The 19,178-nt window shown below is 36.0% G+C and overlaps 1 protein-coding gene across 1 annotated transcript; it reads left to right on the top strand.

The window, feature by feature from the left end:
- The first annotated feature begins 10,594 nt into the window (after positions 1-10,594).
- On the top strand, positions 10,595-18,577 carry LOC125835467 (serine/threonine-protein kinase STY13-like). Its single transcript, XM_049514592.1, has 3 exons — positions 10,595-10,649; positions 11,516-12,430; positions 17,993-18,577. Exons 2-3 carry the CDS (start codon positions 11,532-11,534, stop codon positions 18,330-18,332), a joined length of 1,239 nt encoding a protein of 412 aa, XP_049370549.1. The 5' UTR covers positions 10,595-10,649; positions 11,516-11,531; the 3' UTR covers positions 18,333-18,577.
- Positions 18,578-19,178: the final 601 nt, after the last annotated feature.

Here is a 19,178-nt window from a genome sequence, read left to right as displayed (position 1 = left end):
ATTAAAAATAGTATATATGCATTGTATAAAAATATTTATTTACAAAAGTATCTTCCACAATTATGGTGAAAAAGATGTAAAGCGCTTTTGAGGGGTAATTGAGTCTTTAACCATGCTAATGCATCATGCATGTATTAAATTTGTTTGCATTACTAGTACCTAGAAATTTGTGGTATTAATAATACACTCTTCAATACACAATATAGTGTATAATTAATACAAACATTAGTTATACATAGCATGAAAAATGTACCAAATAAGGGACTACTAATACAAAGAGCTAATGCGTGCATTATTTTTGCTAATACACTCTACCAAACGACCCTTTAAATTCTCACTTCCCGTACAATTATAATTAAATGCGAAGATAATTCAAAAAATATGATACTACAAAAATTAAATTGGCTCATAGCTCATGGCATGTGTGGCTCTACATTTCAAAAATATATTTCTACTTTTTATATTATGTTACAAGACCAAATAGTTTATTTTCATTTATCTACAAGTCGCACACTGTAATGAATCATTATGGCCAATTTTGTAATTCATAAAATATTGTGTATAGTTAAGTTGAATGGTTCATAGTCATGAACTTATAATTAATTGAAGTTGACCTATAATGACAATTGAACTTGACAATAATTTTCTTGATGAAATGAAATAATAAAATCTGTAATTTTAATGTTTTCTCATATATCTACAACTTGTAAGACTTTTTAGGAAGTAGGTATCACCGACATGTTCACAATAATATTGCTTTAAGCTGCAATATAGTCAAATATTTAGTCAAAGTACTATGCTTTGAATTTCAAGGTCATGAATAATCAAGGAATGTTATAACATTTTATTTACTTCACTTTGTTTTATCTTATATTGAAATATTCAATTATATTTTAACTCATTGCTTTTTAAAGAAATATGAGATAATTCGATAGTACTTTATCTTTAAATAAATATGTCCACATTTTTTTTTATTTCTTAATTTCTCATATCATTTAACACCCTTGGGTATGGTCTATTGGTCAATAAAGTGGTAGGTTCAATTTCTGATAAAGACAAAAAATACTAGGGGATTCTTCCTATCTGTCCTAATCTTGATCGATAGAATAACCTGATACATGTTACTGATGGGAAGTGGGCAAAAGCAGATATCTAGTATGGACAATTGGACATTGAAGAAAAACTTGGAGAAAGTTTTCTGTGTATATCCTTGATCAATAATTTTGTACATACTAATTCTACTTATACAATTTTTCTACCCTCTAATTTATGTACTACAAAACAAAATAAGACAAAGAAATAAGAACGATATTTACACTTGGCAAAGAATAATTGGTTCTTCTTCTAACAAACTCCAACAACATCGCGTGCCTCTCATATGTGATGAAAGATATATTTTGTTATGGGCACAATTGTTGCTTTACACGTGGACGCTCCAAATCTGATCTATTAAGTAATTAATCCACGATTGTGATGTTGCCACGTATCTTGTTTCTTTTTCATTAACGTGTATGAATTAATTTCAACTGGTTCAAGTGTTGACTTCTTGTTTTCTTTTCCAACATCTGCATTGGATCCATGGTTGTGACTATGATATGTAGATGCTTGATTTTTGTTCCCAACACCCCTTTTCAAGATGGAGGGGAGAGAAACGACACCCATCTTGGACATAAACAAAAAATGAGAAGGACCACTAAGAGCTTTTGTGAACAAATTAGCAAGTTGTGAAGAAGAAGGAACAAATGAAAGAGAGATCAAGCCGGCAAGAAATTGTTGCCTCACGAAATGGCAACCAAGATCTACATGCTTGGTTCGTTCATGGAATACAGGATTGCAAGCAATGTGGATGGCAGCTTGACTGTCCGAATGAACTGGAATAGGCAAAGATGGAGATACAGAGAGATCTTGAAGAAGTTGAGTCAATCAAGCTCTAGTGTAACCTTTCTCATAGATCTGTATTCCGATTTCGCAGACGATAAGGAGACAAAGGTCTGTTTCTTGGACTTCTAAGAAATAGGCGATCCACCTATACTGTAACACCTCAAAAATCAGACCTAGAAAAAAATTGCAAAACTTATCTGAAGCAGTGAACCACGGCAAGGTTCACAGTCCGTGATAGGGTCCACGATCAGTTGACCTGCCCGTGGTCATGACTTGGAAGTCACCAGTCCCAGACGTCAGACCACGGGCAACTTCACGGTCTGTGGCCTTGACGACGGGTCGTGGTGGCGTCCGTTACATCTAGGCAGTAGCCTCCCTAGCCTAGCCCTCAGACACCCCTCGCCTAAGTGAGGACCACGGGGACCTTCACAGTCCGTGGTCCTGAAGACGGGTCTTGGGGGCGTCTGTGAAGCCTTACCAGTAGCCATCTACCAGACCTCAGCCCAAGTGAGGACCACGAGGACCTCACGATCCGTGGTCCCTCACACGGGAGGTGGTAAGGCTCGTAAGACAGACTCTCAGCTCAGTAGTCAGCAAGTGAAGACCACGACCCACTTTATGGTCCGTGGTCCTTTTCACGATCCGTGAAGGTGGTCGTGGTTAGCCCCATCAGCAGTTTAAGTCAGGGGTCTTTTGGTCTTTTCCTATTTCGTTAGACCCCTAAAATACATCGTTTTAACCCTAAACTAAGTGGTTTTGATTAGTTTTAGCCTAGAAACATAACTAGAACTTACTTAAGTCAAATTATTAATCAAAACTTAGAAAATTAAAAGCAAGAGAGGAGTAAAAGTTGACCAGACCAAACTCCAAGAACGCAACAAGTTTTCTTCAGTTCCAGCCCATAAATCAAGGGATTTCTCCGTGGAATTCGTCACCAGGTATGTGGAATTTCACTAGTGGGTTCCTTTCACCCATTAGGTCCCTAGTTTTCAGTCAGTTTCTTGATTCCCTTATTATGACTAAACCTAGGGTTTCTTGATCGTTAGAATTGTTGGGTTCTTAGCTATTAGAATGATCTAAATCATATTAGTATATCAGATTAGTATGTTATTATTCAGTTTAATGCATGAATTCCAGAACCCTAGCTATGTATTTCTTTATTTCTTGAATTACACATATTAGGTCAGATATTTCAATTATTCAGGTATACATGCCTCAGTTATTAATGCATCAATATTAGTTTAATTGTTGCATTCTCAATTTGCATGTTCAGTTTGAGGTATCCAGTAACTTATATAAATTCAGTCATAATGTGTTCATTACTTAATCCATTGGGAGTAGCATAATACCGAGTTGCACTAGGGTTCATCGTACCCAAATAGTCTAGAACTACTAGCCACGTAGGTTATAAGTCCCCTATGTGGACATCATTTCAGTGATCACGCCAGTATGCCTCTATACCTCTGGCAGGATATATTGGGTCCTCTCAATGGGGTGTATACATCAGACTCCACATTTAGCTCATGTGGTTTTATTATCGGTTATTAGTAGCTCCTACAGTTCAGTCAAATTCTATTGCATTGACCATTTATCAGTATATCCAGTATTCAGTTTCAGCATATTATAAATTGGCCATTGCATTCAGTTATCTCAGCATTCAATATATATATCATGTTCATATTATATCATTGTTTATTTGCTTTGTTCAGTTATATGTTATTTCAGCTTTATTCTATCCTGCATGCTCAGTACCTTTCAAGTACTGACGCATACTCTGCACTATATCTTCTCGTGATGTAGGTTTAGGTTCTCAGTATCCAGATCACGCTTAGATCGGTTCCCGATCTCCAGTTCAACAGAATCAGTAGTGAGTCCTCATTCTCCGAGGACAATAGTCATGAGTTTCTTTTCAGTATTTTTTTAGTCTTTTAGTTTCAGTTTTGCTAGACTTAGCTGGGGCCTGTCCCAACATTTCTAGTTAGTTAGAGACTATTTTCAGACATAGATAGATTCAGCTTAGTATTAAGTTAATATCTTCCTTGTGTTAAACTCATCAGTTTTCATATATCACAGTTATAGTATATGGGTATTCCCCATCTATTCATTTTGTTTATGATTATAGCTTCCGCACAGTTTCTATTATTCAGTTTATATTTAGTATGCTCATGATCATGTCAGCAGGGTTCGCTTGGGATCACTTGTGGTCCTAGGTCCGTGTCCGCGTTTCGTGGATAGCTCGGGGGTGACATATACTGATAAAAAACCCACTAACAAATCTTCTAGTATCCCAGCAAGATGCCCAATCGGCATCGTAAAAAGCTAAAAGGGAAAGAGAAGAGGTGGAATTAAAAAATCAACCTTGACTTGGGTCCAATCTAATGTATTTAAGAACTCGTAATGCAGCATCCAAATGACCCTGACAAGGGTGTTGCATATATTGACTTAGAGTGAGGACAACAAATGAGAGATCTGGTCTGGGGTGAGTGAGGTATTTTAGTTTGCCCACAAGTCGCCGGTAAATGGTGGGATCAGCAAGAAGGGGACTAGAAGAAGCATTCAATTTGGTTGAAGGATCTAAGAGAGAAGATACAATAGGCTTAAACTCTAAGTCAAATTCTTGTAATAACTCCAAAGAAAATTTACGTTGACTCACAATGCATCCATGAGATTCTCTAAGAACCTCTAAACTAAGAAAATAATGAAGCTCTCTCAGATCCTTGATTTGAAAAGCAGTGTGAAGAAAACTTTGATAACTGCAGTCTCATTGGGATCATCACCAGTTATTAAAATGTCGTCAACATAGACAACAATAATAGAAATGAACTTTCCCATTTTCTTAAAGAACAGAGAATCGTCATTAAGAGAGGGATTGTAACCTTTAAAAGTTAGAGCACCAAAAAACTTCCATACCACTACCTAGAAGCTTGTTTCAGTCTATATAAGGACTTAGTGAGCCTGCAAACATGCTGAGGGCTGGGAGGAAGCATGCCTGAAGAAACTTCATATAGACTTTCTCTTGAAGCTCTCCATGGAGAAAGGCATTATTGACATCAAATTGTGAAATAGGCCAGTTTTTCTTGATTGCAATGGCAATGAAACACCTGATGGTTGTCATCTTGACGACGGGGAAAATGTCTCATTGTAATCTATGCCTTCCTTTTGTATTTCTCCCCTAATGATAAGTCTAGCTTTGTATCTCTCAAGATTACCATCAGAGTGCTTCTTGACTTTGAATACCCATTTACAAGGTAGAGCCTTTCGACCGGGGGTAAAATCACCACTTCCCAAGTGTTATTAGCCTCTAAAGCTGCAAGTTCTTTATCCATGGCCAACTTCCAATTAAGGTCTGAACAAGCTTGTTTAAAGCTGGAAGGCTCAACAATAGCACTGATAGAACCAAGTAAAGACTGATTCTGGACATATAAAACATTAAACGAGAAAGAAAAGGGTTGTATAGGGTTAGTAAAACATATGTCTAAAACATTGGACAAAAATACATGATTGCAAATGAAATCAGTTAAGTAATTTGGTTTTTTAGTGAGTCGGGTGGATCTCCTTTCAACTTGAGGAGGAGGAGAAGGAACATCAAGTGGGACAAGAGGTTCAGGGTTAGGCACATGAATATCAGGTGGTATTATGGAGGAAGGAGTAGGTGAAGAGGTGGGCAAGGAATAATCAAAAACATTAGGTGTGAATTTAGGAAAAATGGGTTCCAGGGTAAAGTTCAGATTAGAGAAAGGAAATATGTGCTCATAGAACTACACATCTCTAGAAATAAGAACCTTTCTAGTTGTAAGGTTAAGAAGTTTGTAACCTTTTTGACCTTGTAGATATCCCAAGAACAAGCATCAGCCCTTTGGTCAAATTTGTCCCTGTTTCTTTTCAAAGTGGAAGCATAGCAAGGACAACCAAAGGTTTTCAAGAGTTTATAATCAGGTGGTTTAGAGAAAAGAAGTTCCTAGGGAGTTTTGCCATTAAGAACCTTAGAAAGAATCCTATTAATGATGTGTGTGGCAGTCAAGATGGACCCCCCTCCCAATAGCATTTGGGTAGGTAAGATTGAAATAGAAGTGCCCTTGCAACTTCTAACAAATGCATGTGCTTCCTCTCAATAATGTCATTTTGTTGAGGGGTAGCCACATAAGAAATTTGGTGTATGATTCTTTGGGACTTGAGAAATTTTGCCTCTTGTATCCCCTTTCCCAACTCCAAAAGCATTATCTGACCTAATTTTTTGAACTTTGAGGTCAAATTGTCTTTCAACCATCAACGAGAAATCTTTTAAAATTGAGAATGCATTGCTTTTGACAGTTAATAAGAAAGTCCAGGTACCCCTACTGAAATCATCAACAATAGTGAGAAAGTACTTGTATCCATTATAAGTAGGTACCTGGAAAGGACCCCAAGTGTCTATGTGAATCAATTCAAATAGCCTCTTAGAAGCAATATGTCTAATAGGGAAAGGGAGTCTGGTTTGTCTTGCAATGGGGCAAATGTCACACACACAATCAAAATTGGAATGAATAGAAATAAAGCTAAAATGTTTCATTGCTCGAAAAGGCAAATGCCCTAATCTGGCATGCCAAAGAGTTACATCTGAGTTTGCATTAGCAGAAAATAGAAAAGGAATAGAAACTGACTTGGAAGCATGTCCTTCTTTAACAGAAACTACATTGCACTCAAGCAAATTGCTATAACTAAGAAATGTTGGCTCTAGAATGTAAAGACCATCTCTCACTTCACCAAAAGCTTGTTCCTTCTTCATCGAAGGTTCCTGCATGATACACCTTTCTACGTTAAATAAGAGAGAATAACTAAATTGACTGTAAAATTGATGAACAGATAGAAGGTTATATCTGAAAGTGGGGACAAAAAGAACATTTTGTATAGTAAAGTCAGGAAAAATGGGGACTCTACAAGTGTATGTGACTTGAATTTTAAAAAAATTAGGCAAGTTTATAGTTACAGGAACAAGTAATGGAATCAAATTCAAAGAGGAAGTACAGTCAAAACACATATGTTCAGAGGCTCTTGAATCCACAATCCAGTCCTTAAAGTTATAAATAGAAAAACAAGATCCAAAGTATTTAGCAATTGTACCAACGACAACACTTGCATTTATCCCTGAGCTATAACACTTCCTTCTCCTCTAGTCCTTCCTAGTTTGAATATTTGTTTAATTTGGAAAATTTGTTTTTGGCTGAGTTGATCAATAATGCTTTCATCAAACTCTCCAACTTCATAATCTTCATCACCAATTGCTGCATTTCCCATGATATTTCCTGAAAATTCCTTAGGTTGGTATTCCTCTGGATACCTAATCAGTCTGTAGCAGTCTTGTGCTACATGTCCAAGTTTGAGACAATAAGAACAAGTAACATTAGCATTAAACTTCTTCCTCCTAGAATTTCTAACCCTTTGAGATGGATAACCTCTTGGTGCTTGACCTGGAAACCACTTCCCTTGAGCCTGGTTACCAGATCTTCCTTGTAGCTGATTTTCATTCCTTCCTTGGATCTGATTTCCAGATCTTTGTGGATACGGAGTTGGTTAAGTAAATTTCTGTATGTTAGTTCCAGATATCTGCATAGGGTAACTCCTTGTCATGAATGAAGAATTGTTAGGAGGGAATTGAGGGTTTACATGAACTTCCCTCTGATTCTCATCTTGAAGTAAGAGATAATAGGCATAGTTAATCCCTGGTAAAGGATTCAACATCAGTATGTTTCCCCTTGCCTGGGCATAAATGTCATTCAATCCCATAAGGAATTGAATAAGCCTTTGATCCTCAATGAATTTACTCATCTTTTGCTTGCCTTCACAGATACACACCTGAGCAATTGATGTGAGAATTGAGGGAATCCAATTCATCCCACAACTTCTTTATCTTAGTAAAATTCCCTGCAACATCATTGGAACCTTGCATTAATCCATTTATCTCTTTTTACAGGTTGTAGAGCTTGGCTCCATTGGATTGTCCAAATCTCTGTTCTAGATCTGTCCATAGATCTTTTGCAGCTCTAGAATAAATCATAGAATGAGCAATGTTCTTGGACAAATAGTTGAGTAACCAAGAGGTGACCATATCGTTGCACCTGCTCCATAATGAGAAATCTGCTGCTGTAACTGCTGGTTCAGAACAACCTCCATTGATAAATCCAAGCCTGTTCTTGGCGGAGAGGGAAATCAAGATGGATCTCCTCCAACCTTGATATCCTCGACCATCAAAAACCCCATTCACAAGAGTCATCCTTGGGCCATCAGAAGGATGAAGAAAAAGAGAGTTGCTGGAATCAATACTGGTGAATCCAACAATGATTCCCTAAGTAATGGTGGAAATGGTATTCAGAACTCTTCGGGGTTAACCATGATTCAAAACAGTCTAAGCAACGGAAAAAATATAGACGAAAGTGGGGATCTATTGCTCTGATACCATGAAGAAAAACTAGGAGAAAGTTTGTTGTATGTCCTTGCTCAACAATTCTGTACATACTAATTCTATTTATACAATTTTCCTACCCTCTAATTTCTGTACTACAAAACAAAATAAGACAAAGAAATAAGAATGATAATTACACTTGGCAAAGAATAATTGGTTCTTCTTCTAACAAACTCCAACAACATCACGTGCCTCTCATATGTGAGCACATTTATTGCTTTACACGTGGACGCTCCAGATCTAATCTATCAAGTAATTGATCCACGCTTGTGATGTTTCCACGTATCTTGTTTCTTTTTCATTAACGTGTCTGAATTAATTTCAACTGGTTCAAGTGTTGACTTCTTGTTTTCTCTTCCAACATCTGCATTGGATCCATGGTTGTGACTATGAGATGCAGATGCTTGATTTTTATTCCTAATAGACATCATAGTCATAAAAAAAGTTGCACATATCGCTTATACATTAAAATAATAATAAATAAGTATCCAAAGAAATACTCCTTAATTTCGTAATATGTACCCCTATTGATCTCAACCAAATAGTTTAATTATGTCTATTTTATATTTAATATATTTCACAATTCACATTGACAAGCTTTCAACTAATATCAAAATATTTTTTTACAGAAATTTCAGTTCACTAATTTTATGCAGTCATTGTGTATACTTTATTTTTGTGTTTTTAACTTTTCAATGCACTAATATAATGATTAATTAAATTGCGAGTTTTAAACATACAATCGTATATATGATATTGATATGTGAAGGTAATATTAAAAATGATATAGCATGCCAAGAAAAATTAAAATATATTTTGAAATAAATATATTATCGATGAATATGATAACAACGTGATTTATCAAGTTAAAATGTTGTTAGTTTCAAATTGATATATTGTTGGACAAAAGTAAAGTTCAAGTCAAACTTATATATGTAAAATAAATGTACTAAGAAAGAATGTCTAAATTATTATATTTGTTTTCTTTGACTGGGTCAATTAGAGTTAGCTCAAATTTTCAAAAGAGGAAAATGCACATTTGACTTGAATTTTGTCATAAATTTTTTTACTTTACTATTAATTATAAATTATAATTGTGAAAATTTTCCAATTTCTGGCATAACTTCAATAATCCTATTATACTTTTAGGGTCGTTCGGTTGAGAATAATTATCTCAAAAATAATTATTTCAAAATAAGTTATCATGAGATAAGTTATTCCATCATATACGAGATATAACCTATTTCATTACTAAGGAATCGTTTGGTGTGAGGTATAATGCATGAAATAAAATGTAGGACTATTTTATTCTATATTGGTTGGAAGTATTAGACAATCTTGAGATTATTTATTTCTCCATTTATATATACTTTAGTGATGAGATAAATTATCTCATATACATGGTGGAATAACTTATCCCAAGATAACTTTTTGAGGAATACTTAATCTCGGGATAAATTATTCCCAACCAAACGACCCCTAAGATATAAATGGTAGGATAAATTATCTCATGACTGTCAATCAAACGACGCCTAACTTGAAATACCTTATGTCTCACATCGACCGAATCCTTACTTCTCAATTCTCACTTTCCACTATACTATTATTAATATATATTTTTTTAATAATGTCACATTATGTCATGATTGAAATATGGATGTAATAGGTTTTTTTTTTTTGGAAAAAAATAATTTGAATTATAAGAACGATTAACGGTAAAAAATTGTTTATCTGGATTCTGGGGTGATTACACCACACTAGTCACTATATTATCTTATCACTGTTAAGTGATTTTATGAAAGTGAAATATATATTAACTAATCATATTAAGTGTAAGAATACATATCATGCATTTATTGATTTAACATAAAAAATTAATATAAGCAAATAAAGATATTTTATGTTTTACCCGAGATAACTTATTTTATAATTTATATTAAATTAGTAAAAAAAGATATTACTATCTATTATCAAACAAATACATAAAATAAAAATAATTTGATGAAATATGTAAAAATTATTATGCATTTATGTGAGGAAAGAAACAAGTCGTTTGAGTCCAAATAAAGGTAGACCCCAGCAAGTGGGTATGCAAGGAGACAAAAGTGGCCTGGAAAACTAAAACAAAACGAGAGACCAAAAAAACAAGACTGACTGCAAAAGGCCAACAATACATTCATTCATTCATTTTCTTCTCCTCTCTGCTTTTATCTCTTTATACGACATCGTTTCTCCACCGCTGCTGCTGCTCAGACTTCCTTTTTACAGCTTTTTCGGTCGATCGGTTTGTTTTCAGACCATATCTCAAAGTCAAGTCTACTCGATCCAGGTAATTTTACTACTGGATCGCCTAATTTGTTGATTTTTTGGGGTTTTCTTCACTTCAATTGAGGGATTTCAGCTGTTTTTTTGCTTTTGTTGTTAAATTCTTTAGCTATGTTTTTTGCCTGTTTTGTGCTTCATGTATCTGACTTGTTTTCTTTCAAGCTTGAGCTACAAATCGAAAACGCGTTTTTGTTCTAATTACGATTGAAACCTCAACTGTTGGGGGAGATAAATGTAAGAGAGGAAATGGAACTTCTTACCTGTTGGGTGGGTCTGTATATGTTTTTTTTTTCTCTTCTCAACAAGTTCACTTTTTTTAAAATTAATTTTTAGTTATATATATCTGTTCTTTCAGATGTTTCAGGCTTCTCAAGATTTTTCTGCATGTAATTCAACAAAGTTCTTTACTCTGTCATTTCTCAAGAATCCCCAAACAGCAAAATATTGTTCCTTTAAACAGCAAAACATTGGTCCAAATAGTTCTGGCTTTACAAAACGAATAAGACATTAATAGGTTTTTGCGAATTCTATACTTAGTGTGCTCTATGAAAGCATATACTCATGGATTACATTTAATGAGTCATTTAGCTAATTTGAAGGAATTGAATGAACTGAAATATTACTTCTGAGTGTAGACTCAAGAGACAATTTCTCAACAAGCCTTTCTTCTGTGGGTTCATTTTGAAATTAATCTTTGTTCAGTTATTTTCTCCTATTTGTTTTTTTGTGTTTTGATGCATGAAGTTGGAGAGAAGAATTTTTAACAGACGAGCTTCTCACATTTCATGATTTGTACAGGTTGTGGACGGTTAAAGTTTGACTTACAAATCCTCATGCTAAAGAACCTATAGTTTTTTTTTTTTGCAGCAGTTGCTTAGACGGGAAAATGTTGGAGGCTCCAAAGTTTGCAGGACTTATAGACTTAAATGAAAACCCTGATCATTATGGACTCTCACAAAATTTTTACCATAAGCTTGATGAGGGATCACACATGTCAATCGATAGTTATGGGAGCTTGCAGATGAGCAATGGTGGAGGTTCAGTTGCAATGTCCATGGATAACAGCAGTGTTGGATCAAATGATTCGCACACTCGTATCTTAAACCATCAGGGTCTTAAGCGTGTTCACAATAACTATTCGGTTGCAGCTAGTGTAAATAAGGGCAAAGCTTCGCATGGGTTGAGTGATGATGCCCTAGCTAAAGCGTTGATGGATCCTCGATTTCCTACCAATGGGCTTGAGAATTATGATGAGTGGACGATTGATTTGAGGAAGCTCAACATGGGGCCAGCTTTTGCTCAAGGGGCTTTTGGGAAACTATACAAAGGAACTTATAATGGTGAGGATGTTGCTATCAAGCTTCTAGAGAGGCCAGATAATGATCTTGAGAGGGCTCACTTGATGGAGCAACAGTTTCAGCAGGAAGTTATGATGTTGGCAAGGTTGAGACATCCAAATATTGTTCGGTTTATCGGTGCATGCCGTAAACCCATGGTGTGGTGTATTGTCACTGAATATGCTAAAGGAGGATCAGTTCGTCAGTTTCTCACTAGGCGACAAAATCGATCTGTGCCCTTGAAGTTAGCAGTGAAGCAGGCCTTGGATGTGGCAAGGGGTATGGAATATGTGCATGGCCTGAATCTGATACATCGTGACCTGAAATCTGACAACCTACTAATTTCTGCTGATAAATCAATCAAGATTGCGGACTTTGGGGTTGCTCGTATTGAGGTGCAGACAGAAGGAATGACACCAGAGACTGGAACATACCGTTGGATGGCTCCGTAAGGCTCTAACCCTTTAGCTGCCTCATTAAATGTGATTGCCTTATTTACTGTTACCTTTCTCAAAAAAAATGTGATTGTCTTATTCTAGCCTGGTCTTTTGGCAAAACCATAATACTGAGTTTTTATTTCTTTTTCAATATGTTAAATATTAACCATAACACAGAGCTATTTCGGCTGTTCCATAGATTCTTTAATGGTTTTAGTTTCCTTCATTTCATAGAATTCATTCAAATGTCTTGCATACTTGTGTTTGCTTTACAATTGCCTTTAACTTATCAAAGACAATAGAGAAATATTATCAGTAAGATATGTTTATGTTCCAATATGATATTTGACTGAACATTTTCTTTTCACTATATCTACTATATAATGATCTTATATAACTGCACCTTCATTGCCTAAAGATAGATTTAAAGTGAAAAAGTGATAGGATTTAATTTTTTTCCCTGATGATTGAGAAATCTGTCTTGATCCAACCAGAGCTCTCCAAAATCGGGGATGATGGACCCGACCCGCTCTCTACCCTCAAACCTTTGGGCCAACAGAGCTTTCGAAACTTGGGAATAATGGGCCCACCTCTCTACCCTCCTCTTAAATTGTGTGGATTCAATTGATGAGCACAAAACACAACATGATTTTCAAAAGTTTCACTACTCGAAAGTAGTATAGTAAGATCATGACGAATCAAAAAAGCTTGCTAACTATTATTTAGGGGATCAAAACTTGAGTTTGATGTGGTTATTAACCACGATTATCGACTACAAACGTAATTAAAGACAATTGATAACGGAAGCAATAATTACTATCAATATGAGATGTAGGGTAATATACATAATACTAATGCAAGATTTTATCAATTAACTCAGATTCCACAAGTTTAATGTAATCCCAAGAATGTGCAAAAACTATGGATAGAAATAGATCTTCGGATGATTTCTCACGAATGTCATAAACTTATAACTCAAGATAAATTATTCAAGAGCCTCTTTCGATTATCAATGGAAATGTTCAACTTGAGCTAAATCAGGATTGTACAAAGATAATCATAGATCACTTCCTCTTCCGATTAAAGCATCAAGAATAGCTCAACAATCAATTAAAACTACTATCCACAAGTAACAAGAATCAGATCTAAAAATGTCAATCAATACACCATATCTGTGGAAACCCAATAATAGAAACTAATCCATAATAGAATAAAAGAACATCAAAGAATAAGAACTAGAAAACATACAACTGCCGATTGATTCGAACTTCCGTATTGAATCAAATAGTGATGGAAAGTAACAAATTTGAGCGCTTCAACTCTTCTCCGCTCCTCCAATGCTTGCTAGGTCAAAATTCCTCTCAAAAATGTGTTGTCCAAGTATTTATAACATGTCCCAAAAATTTTGGATGAAAATGACCCCAAACAAAAAAAGCTGAAAAATCTCTTGAATTTTGGCCTAGGGTGGGGGCGGGGCATGTAGGTCGAAGGAAAATTTCTAGGACCTTTGTTTCTCTGCGGGTTGACACCCAAACTCGGCAGGAAGGCAAGTGCACACAACGTGGCGCGTACGGCCAAAATTGGTTGTTGGTCAATTTTCACGTGTTTCCGCTTGTGCTTTCACTCATTGAACCTCGACTTGAACCTGAATCACTTTCTTGGACTTCTACTCAGACTTCAAAGTCTCAAATTACTTGTTTTATCTCCAAATTCGTTCTTTAGCCTGGGAATACGTCCTACACAACAAAATACACATTATGAGTGTAAATTAATCATATATTAGCTCAAACTCAATTAAAATGTAGAATAACTAAAAAATCCTTGTTTATAGCCTATCATAACCAACCCTTTGGGCCAATCGGAGCTTTCGAAACTCGGTGATGATGGGCTCATGGACCCCCACTCTACTCTACCTTCCCCCTCTTAAATATTGGTCTTAATTCTCTTAGCGAAGGGCTCATACTTGTGGCCTAAGACACAAATCCCTCATCCTTTTCCAATTGAGTTGAGCTAACCCCCGGGGGGAAATAAGTTATGGGTTTAAGAACTGCATAGCCTTTTGAAAGAGTCAGATTGTTTGTTTCCAGTGTTCCTATTGTATGCCTGGTATTGCTAAGAGACAGAAGTTGTTTCTTTCTGTCAACCCTTAAACTTATGTTATTTTATACCTGGTAATGTTATATTTCTCAGCATAATGTTGGCTACCTCCAAAAATTCAACCCTTAAAACTTTGTTATTTGTGCCTCTTGCTAGAAATGTGAAAGACTCCTTTTTTGTGGGTTTTAGTGTGCTTAACTCAGTCTGCTCATATAATTTGTTTTCAAGATGTGTAGAGATGAACCATAGTTCACACTCATGTTCTTTTGTGGAGTCTTCTAGTTAGAACAGTATACAAAAGCTCATCTGTCACCTTCGTTTTAAACTTTCAAAGGGTGGCTTCACCATATATTTTTCTCTCATGTTTTGTTCCCTCCTATGCCATTCTTTGGTTTTTATTTCATCTGGTCGATCTATCTGATAATAAATTGTTCATGGTGCTCATTCCATGTAGCAGTAATCAAACTGAGAAATGTTAAACAATTTCTGTTGGGTAGTTGTAGGCCCTTCAGCTTAAGTGGTTCAACTTATTTTTTGGGTGTATCATCTCTTATCCTTAATTTGAAATTTGACAGAATTAGCTTCAAAATTAGGGTTTCTCTGTATAACGGGGTGACCGGGCCAGCCAGCACGCACCCGAATATTCACCAGGTACCTGCTGCCTCTTGCCACCACACGTACTAAATAACTTGGTCTGCCAAGGTTTCGGCAAATGCAGATAGGTAGACCTCACCTAATGTTTTTTTCTAAACCTTAGTCTCCAAGGTTTGCACCACCTCATTGACCACTAGGCTGCATGTCGTGCTCCAAGGGTTAGTTTCTTCTCCTTGCCCTATTTCAAACAATTGAAGTAAGAAGAGTAGATTGGCAAAAATTTAACTTGTGTAATCATAGCATCTGCTATCTTTTGCATTGAGATTGTGTCCTGAATATGGCTTCTGAGAGTACATTGAATTTTTTTAGTTCAAGTCCTATGTAGATTTCTTGTGTGGACACAACATGAATGTTGTAGGCAATGATGGTTATAGGACTCAAAACATATCTGATAACCATCATTGCCTACAAGCATTGTACCTTCCTTCTCAAAATCTTGAGAGAGAATGTCCAAGAAAAGATCTACAAGCAATTACAGACTCTACTGCAGTCATCCATGTCCACAAACCATCATTGCCTACAACATTCGTAACTTGCGAGAATCGCAATTCCTCCATAGTTTCTCCTTAGTAGGATTCGCTAAAAGGTTTTTTTAACCTGCAAACATCGGGTACTTGTACTTCCAAGTGGTCTTCATCTTCTACTATCCATTTTGGATATTTTTCCTGTCACCATTTGTTCCGTCCTGTCGGAAGTCCTTGGTTAGTTGTTCTTGCCCTTACCAGTGTACTAACTGTGGATGGGATAGGAAACAGAGACATGAAATATGCTGGAATGCTGATGACCACATCCTGGCTTTTCGTCTCTGAAATCAGCAGAGGATACCTTGTAGCTAGCTTTTCATTCTTGTTCATTGTTGTGGCTGCCAAAAGGTGGTGCCATCTTCTTCAGTGGACAATTTCTTTTTAGGCTAAGGTGAATTATTTTACACAAAAGGCTGAACAAATTCCACTCAGCCCCATTTGCTGAAGAATAAGTTTGTCACCGGATTGCAGGCAGGCTGAGAGGGAAGTGTAGCTAGTTTATATTTAGCTCCTGACTTTTGACTCACCTGATTTCGAAAGAGTACTTTTGGTTGGTGTCATCTGCTTGTCTCGTGTATACCAAGGTTCCCTTGCCTTATCTAAAGCGATTAAGCAGTGTAGATCTTTTCATGACAGAACTGTCAGCTTTTTAGCTCTCTTGGAGAAGTAAGAAAGAGAAGTGTATGCATCAAATCTTCTAAAGGATTTAGATAGGCTGACATAGCACATGTGTACATTCACATGAAAAAAACACAAGAATATGGAAGGTACAGATACACATAGTGAGACTATTCTAACTTTGTCTACCAAGAAATTACACTTCTGTATGTATGGGTACATTGTAGTGTCATGTGTCAATTAATGCATTTGCGTACTGGACAGCTTTAGCAGTTGTCAGGTGAACTTTATAATCATGAAATTAGAACATAAACAACAAGTAAAATTACTAACTCCCCTGTTTGATAACTATGGTAAAGTTTTAATGACGGAAACAAAATGTTCACTTCAATTTGGGCCTGAATAGAGCATGGTGGTTGCCAATCCATAAAGCCGAGCCAACTTTGTTCGAGGTTAAGCTAGTTGTTTGATTGATTGTTTATTGTGTCACTACTACTTGGGTGACTTTTCAATTGGAAACTTCACTAACATGTTGCTACATTTTAACAGACCAGAAGACATGAATTTATCATGGTTTAGACCTTTATAATAACTTTCGTGTTAGCCTTCACAAAAAAAAAGAAGAAAAGATATTACATATGTTAGCTTATTATTTTCTTTCTCGGGCTTGATGCGGCAGTTAGGATGTGCAGCTCGAGTTAAATGAGAAATCCAGGATGAAAGGAGATTGAAAGATAGAGTAGTATCATTTTTCATTGGCTGGAGATTCATAACATAATTAAGTTTAAAGAAGAGTATCTATGGATATATCTCTAGGATACAATTGTGTAATAAGTTTCCATGATCTAGCTTTCTACAAAATATAAGAGATGAAACTTGTCTTCTGGGATGAAATTACATTTATTTAAAACTAAGGAGATTGGAGATTAAGCGTGCATTTGTTAGAGAAATATGACAATTGAATATTTTAATTTGCAATTGGACAAACTTTTTCCGACATTTAGTCGAAGAAGATGGTGTTTGTTGGTGTCTACAAGAGACTGACCAAATGCCTGTGATTAAGCTTGCATTTGTCAAAAAAAAAGTACGACAGATGAAGGTTTCATTTCCAATTGGACAATAATTCCCGACATTTAGTTGAAGAGTGTCAAAATGCTTGTGATTGGAATGGATGTATATAGTGTCTCTGGTGATGTATAAGTGTGCTGTTGCAAGTTGGGATGGACCACTTCGCTGTGATGGCCCAAGATTTTTCAATGCAATTATTTCCCGTGCGAGGGCTGAGTAGTGCTTAGATGAGTAGCATGCATGACTTGAGGAAAATAGATGGGAACTTGCCAAGTTGCAATCTTCATGACAAATAAGGCTCGTATCTTGGCATGTGTAGCCACTCTTGTATATCACATCCAATTATAATATATTCAAAATTTGATTTTTGGTTGGTTGGAAAAAGAAACCTGTCTCATTTCCCTGAAAAAATAATCTTTTCACATCTTAGCTAGTATTTTTTTTTACTGTATTCACATCTTAGCAATACCTTCTGAATTGCATGTTTTTGTTTTTTCTTGCAATAATCTTTCATTATTCCTGTTGCAAAATAAAAGGATAATGCTCCTAGTTGTGGTTTAGCATGTGCGTGCTGTTGTGGGCTACTTGAGTGCATTTTACTGTGTTTTGCAGGGAGATGATCCAGCACCGACCGTACACCCAAAAAGTTGATGTTTATAGTTTTGGCATTGTTCTGTGGGAGCTTCTAACGGGGATGCTTCCCTTCCAGAACATGACTGCTGTGCAGGCAGCTTTTGCAGTTGTCAACAAAGGTGTCCGTCCAACCATCCCCAGTGATTGTTTACCTGTCCTAGCTGAAATCATGACTTGCTGCTGGGATGGTAACCCTGACAATAGACCACCCTTCTCTCAGGTGGTCAGAATGCTTGAGGCTGCAGAAACAGAGATCTTGACGAAGGTCAGAAAGGCCCGTTTCAGATGCTGCATCAGTCAACCCATGACTACAGATTGATATGGAAAGAGAAACTGTAGGCAGTAAAGGGCAAGAGTAAAGGATTTGGGAAGGCTAAACTGAAGTGATTCCAAAGTCTGGCATGTGTATCTATGAGAGGCATAATTTCTTTATTCAGATAGAAAAAAAGGGAGAAAGTTATGACAAGGAACTGTTTGATTTTGTGTTGTATCTTCTTTTGATTTCCTTTTCTTCTTGAATTTAAGATTCTGATTAGTGATAATAGAAGAGTATGTGTATGTATACATGTCCATTATGGCTATGTTTTATTTTACTTTAATCAAATTTTACCAGGTGCTGAAGATGGTTACATGCAGATCCACCCCACAGAAGACGAGGGAATCAAAGTTTTTGGTTATGCATGGATGCAAAGTCCCTAATCTAATTGAAATTGTTGCTGCTATCGAGTTCCTTATGGTTTACATGGGCTTTTATCATATTATTACTTACAAAACTAATAACCAAACTCTAGTGAATGGATATAATAAAAAAAAAATTCATATATTTTTAGGTATATTAGATACATAATTCAAATAAGGTAAGCTTTAATGGCTAAATTTTCAATTTTGTCTAGTAAGATCTTTTAAGAAAGGACAAAAAGTTCAATCAACATTTGTAAGAATTTATATATATATGATGTGATAAAGATGTCTCCTATGCTGATCACTCACTTACGCTCTTGCAGCATGTTCCTTTTGGGCAATACGATGTAATACATGAAATAGCTGAGCCATAGTTCTTCTATACCCTTCAGAGGGAAAGAGAGAACCAAGAATGAACATTTTTTTAAAAAAAAGAAATAAAGTTGGTCAAGACACATTTAAATAAGTCACCAGGAATAGTTAA

This window comes from Solanum verrucosum, unplaced genomic scaffold (assembly GCF_900185275.1).
Source record: "Solanum verrucosum unplaced genomic scaffold, falcon-dt-bn FXZP01000040.1, whole genome shotgun sequence".
In the NCBI taxonomy this organism is placed as follows: domain Eukaryota; kingdom Viridiplantae; phylum Streptophyta; class Magnoliopsida; order Solanales; family Solanaceae; genus Solanum; species Solanum verrucosum.
The sequence above is the reverse complement of the archived record's forward strand: the minus strand, read 5'-3'. Positions and strand labels throughout refer to the sequence as shown.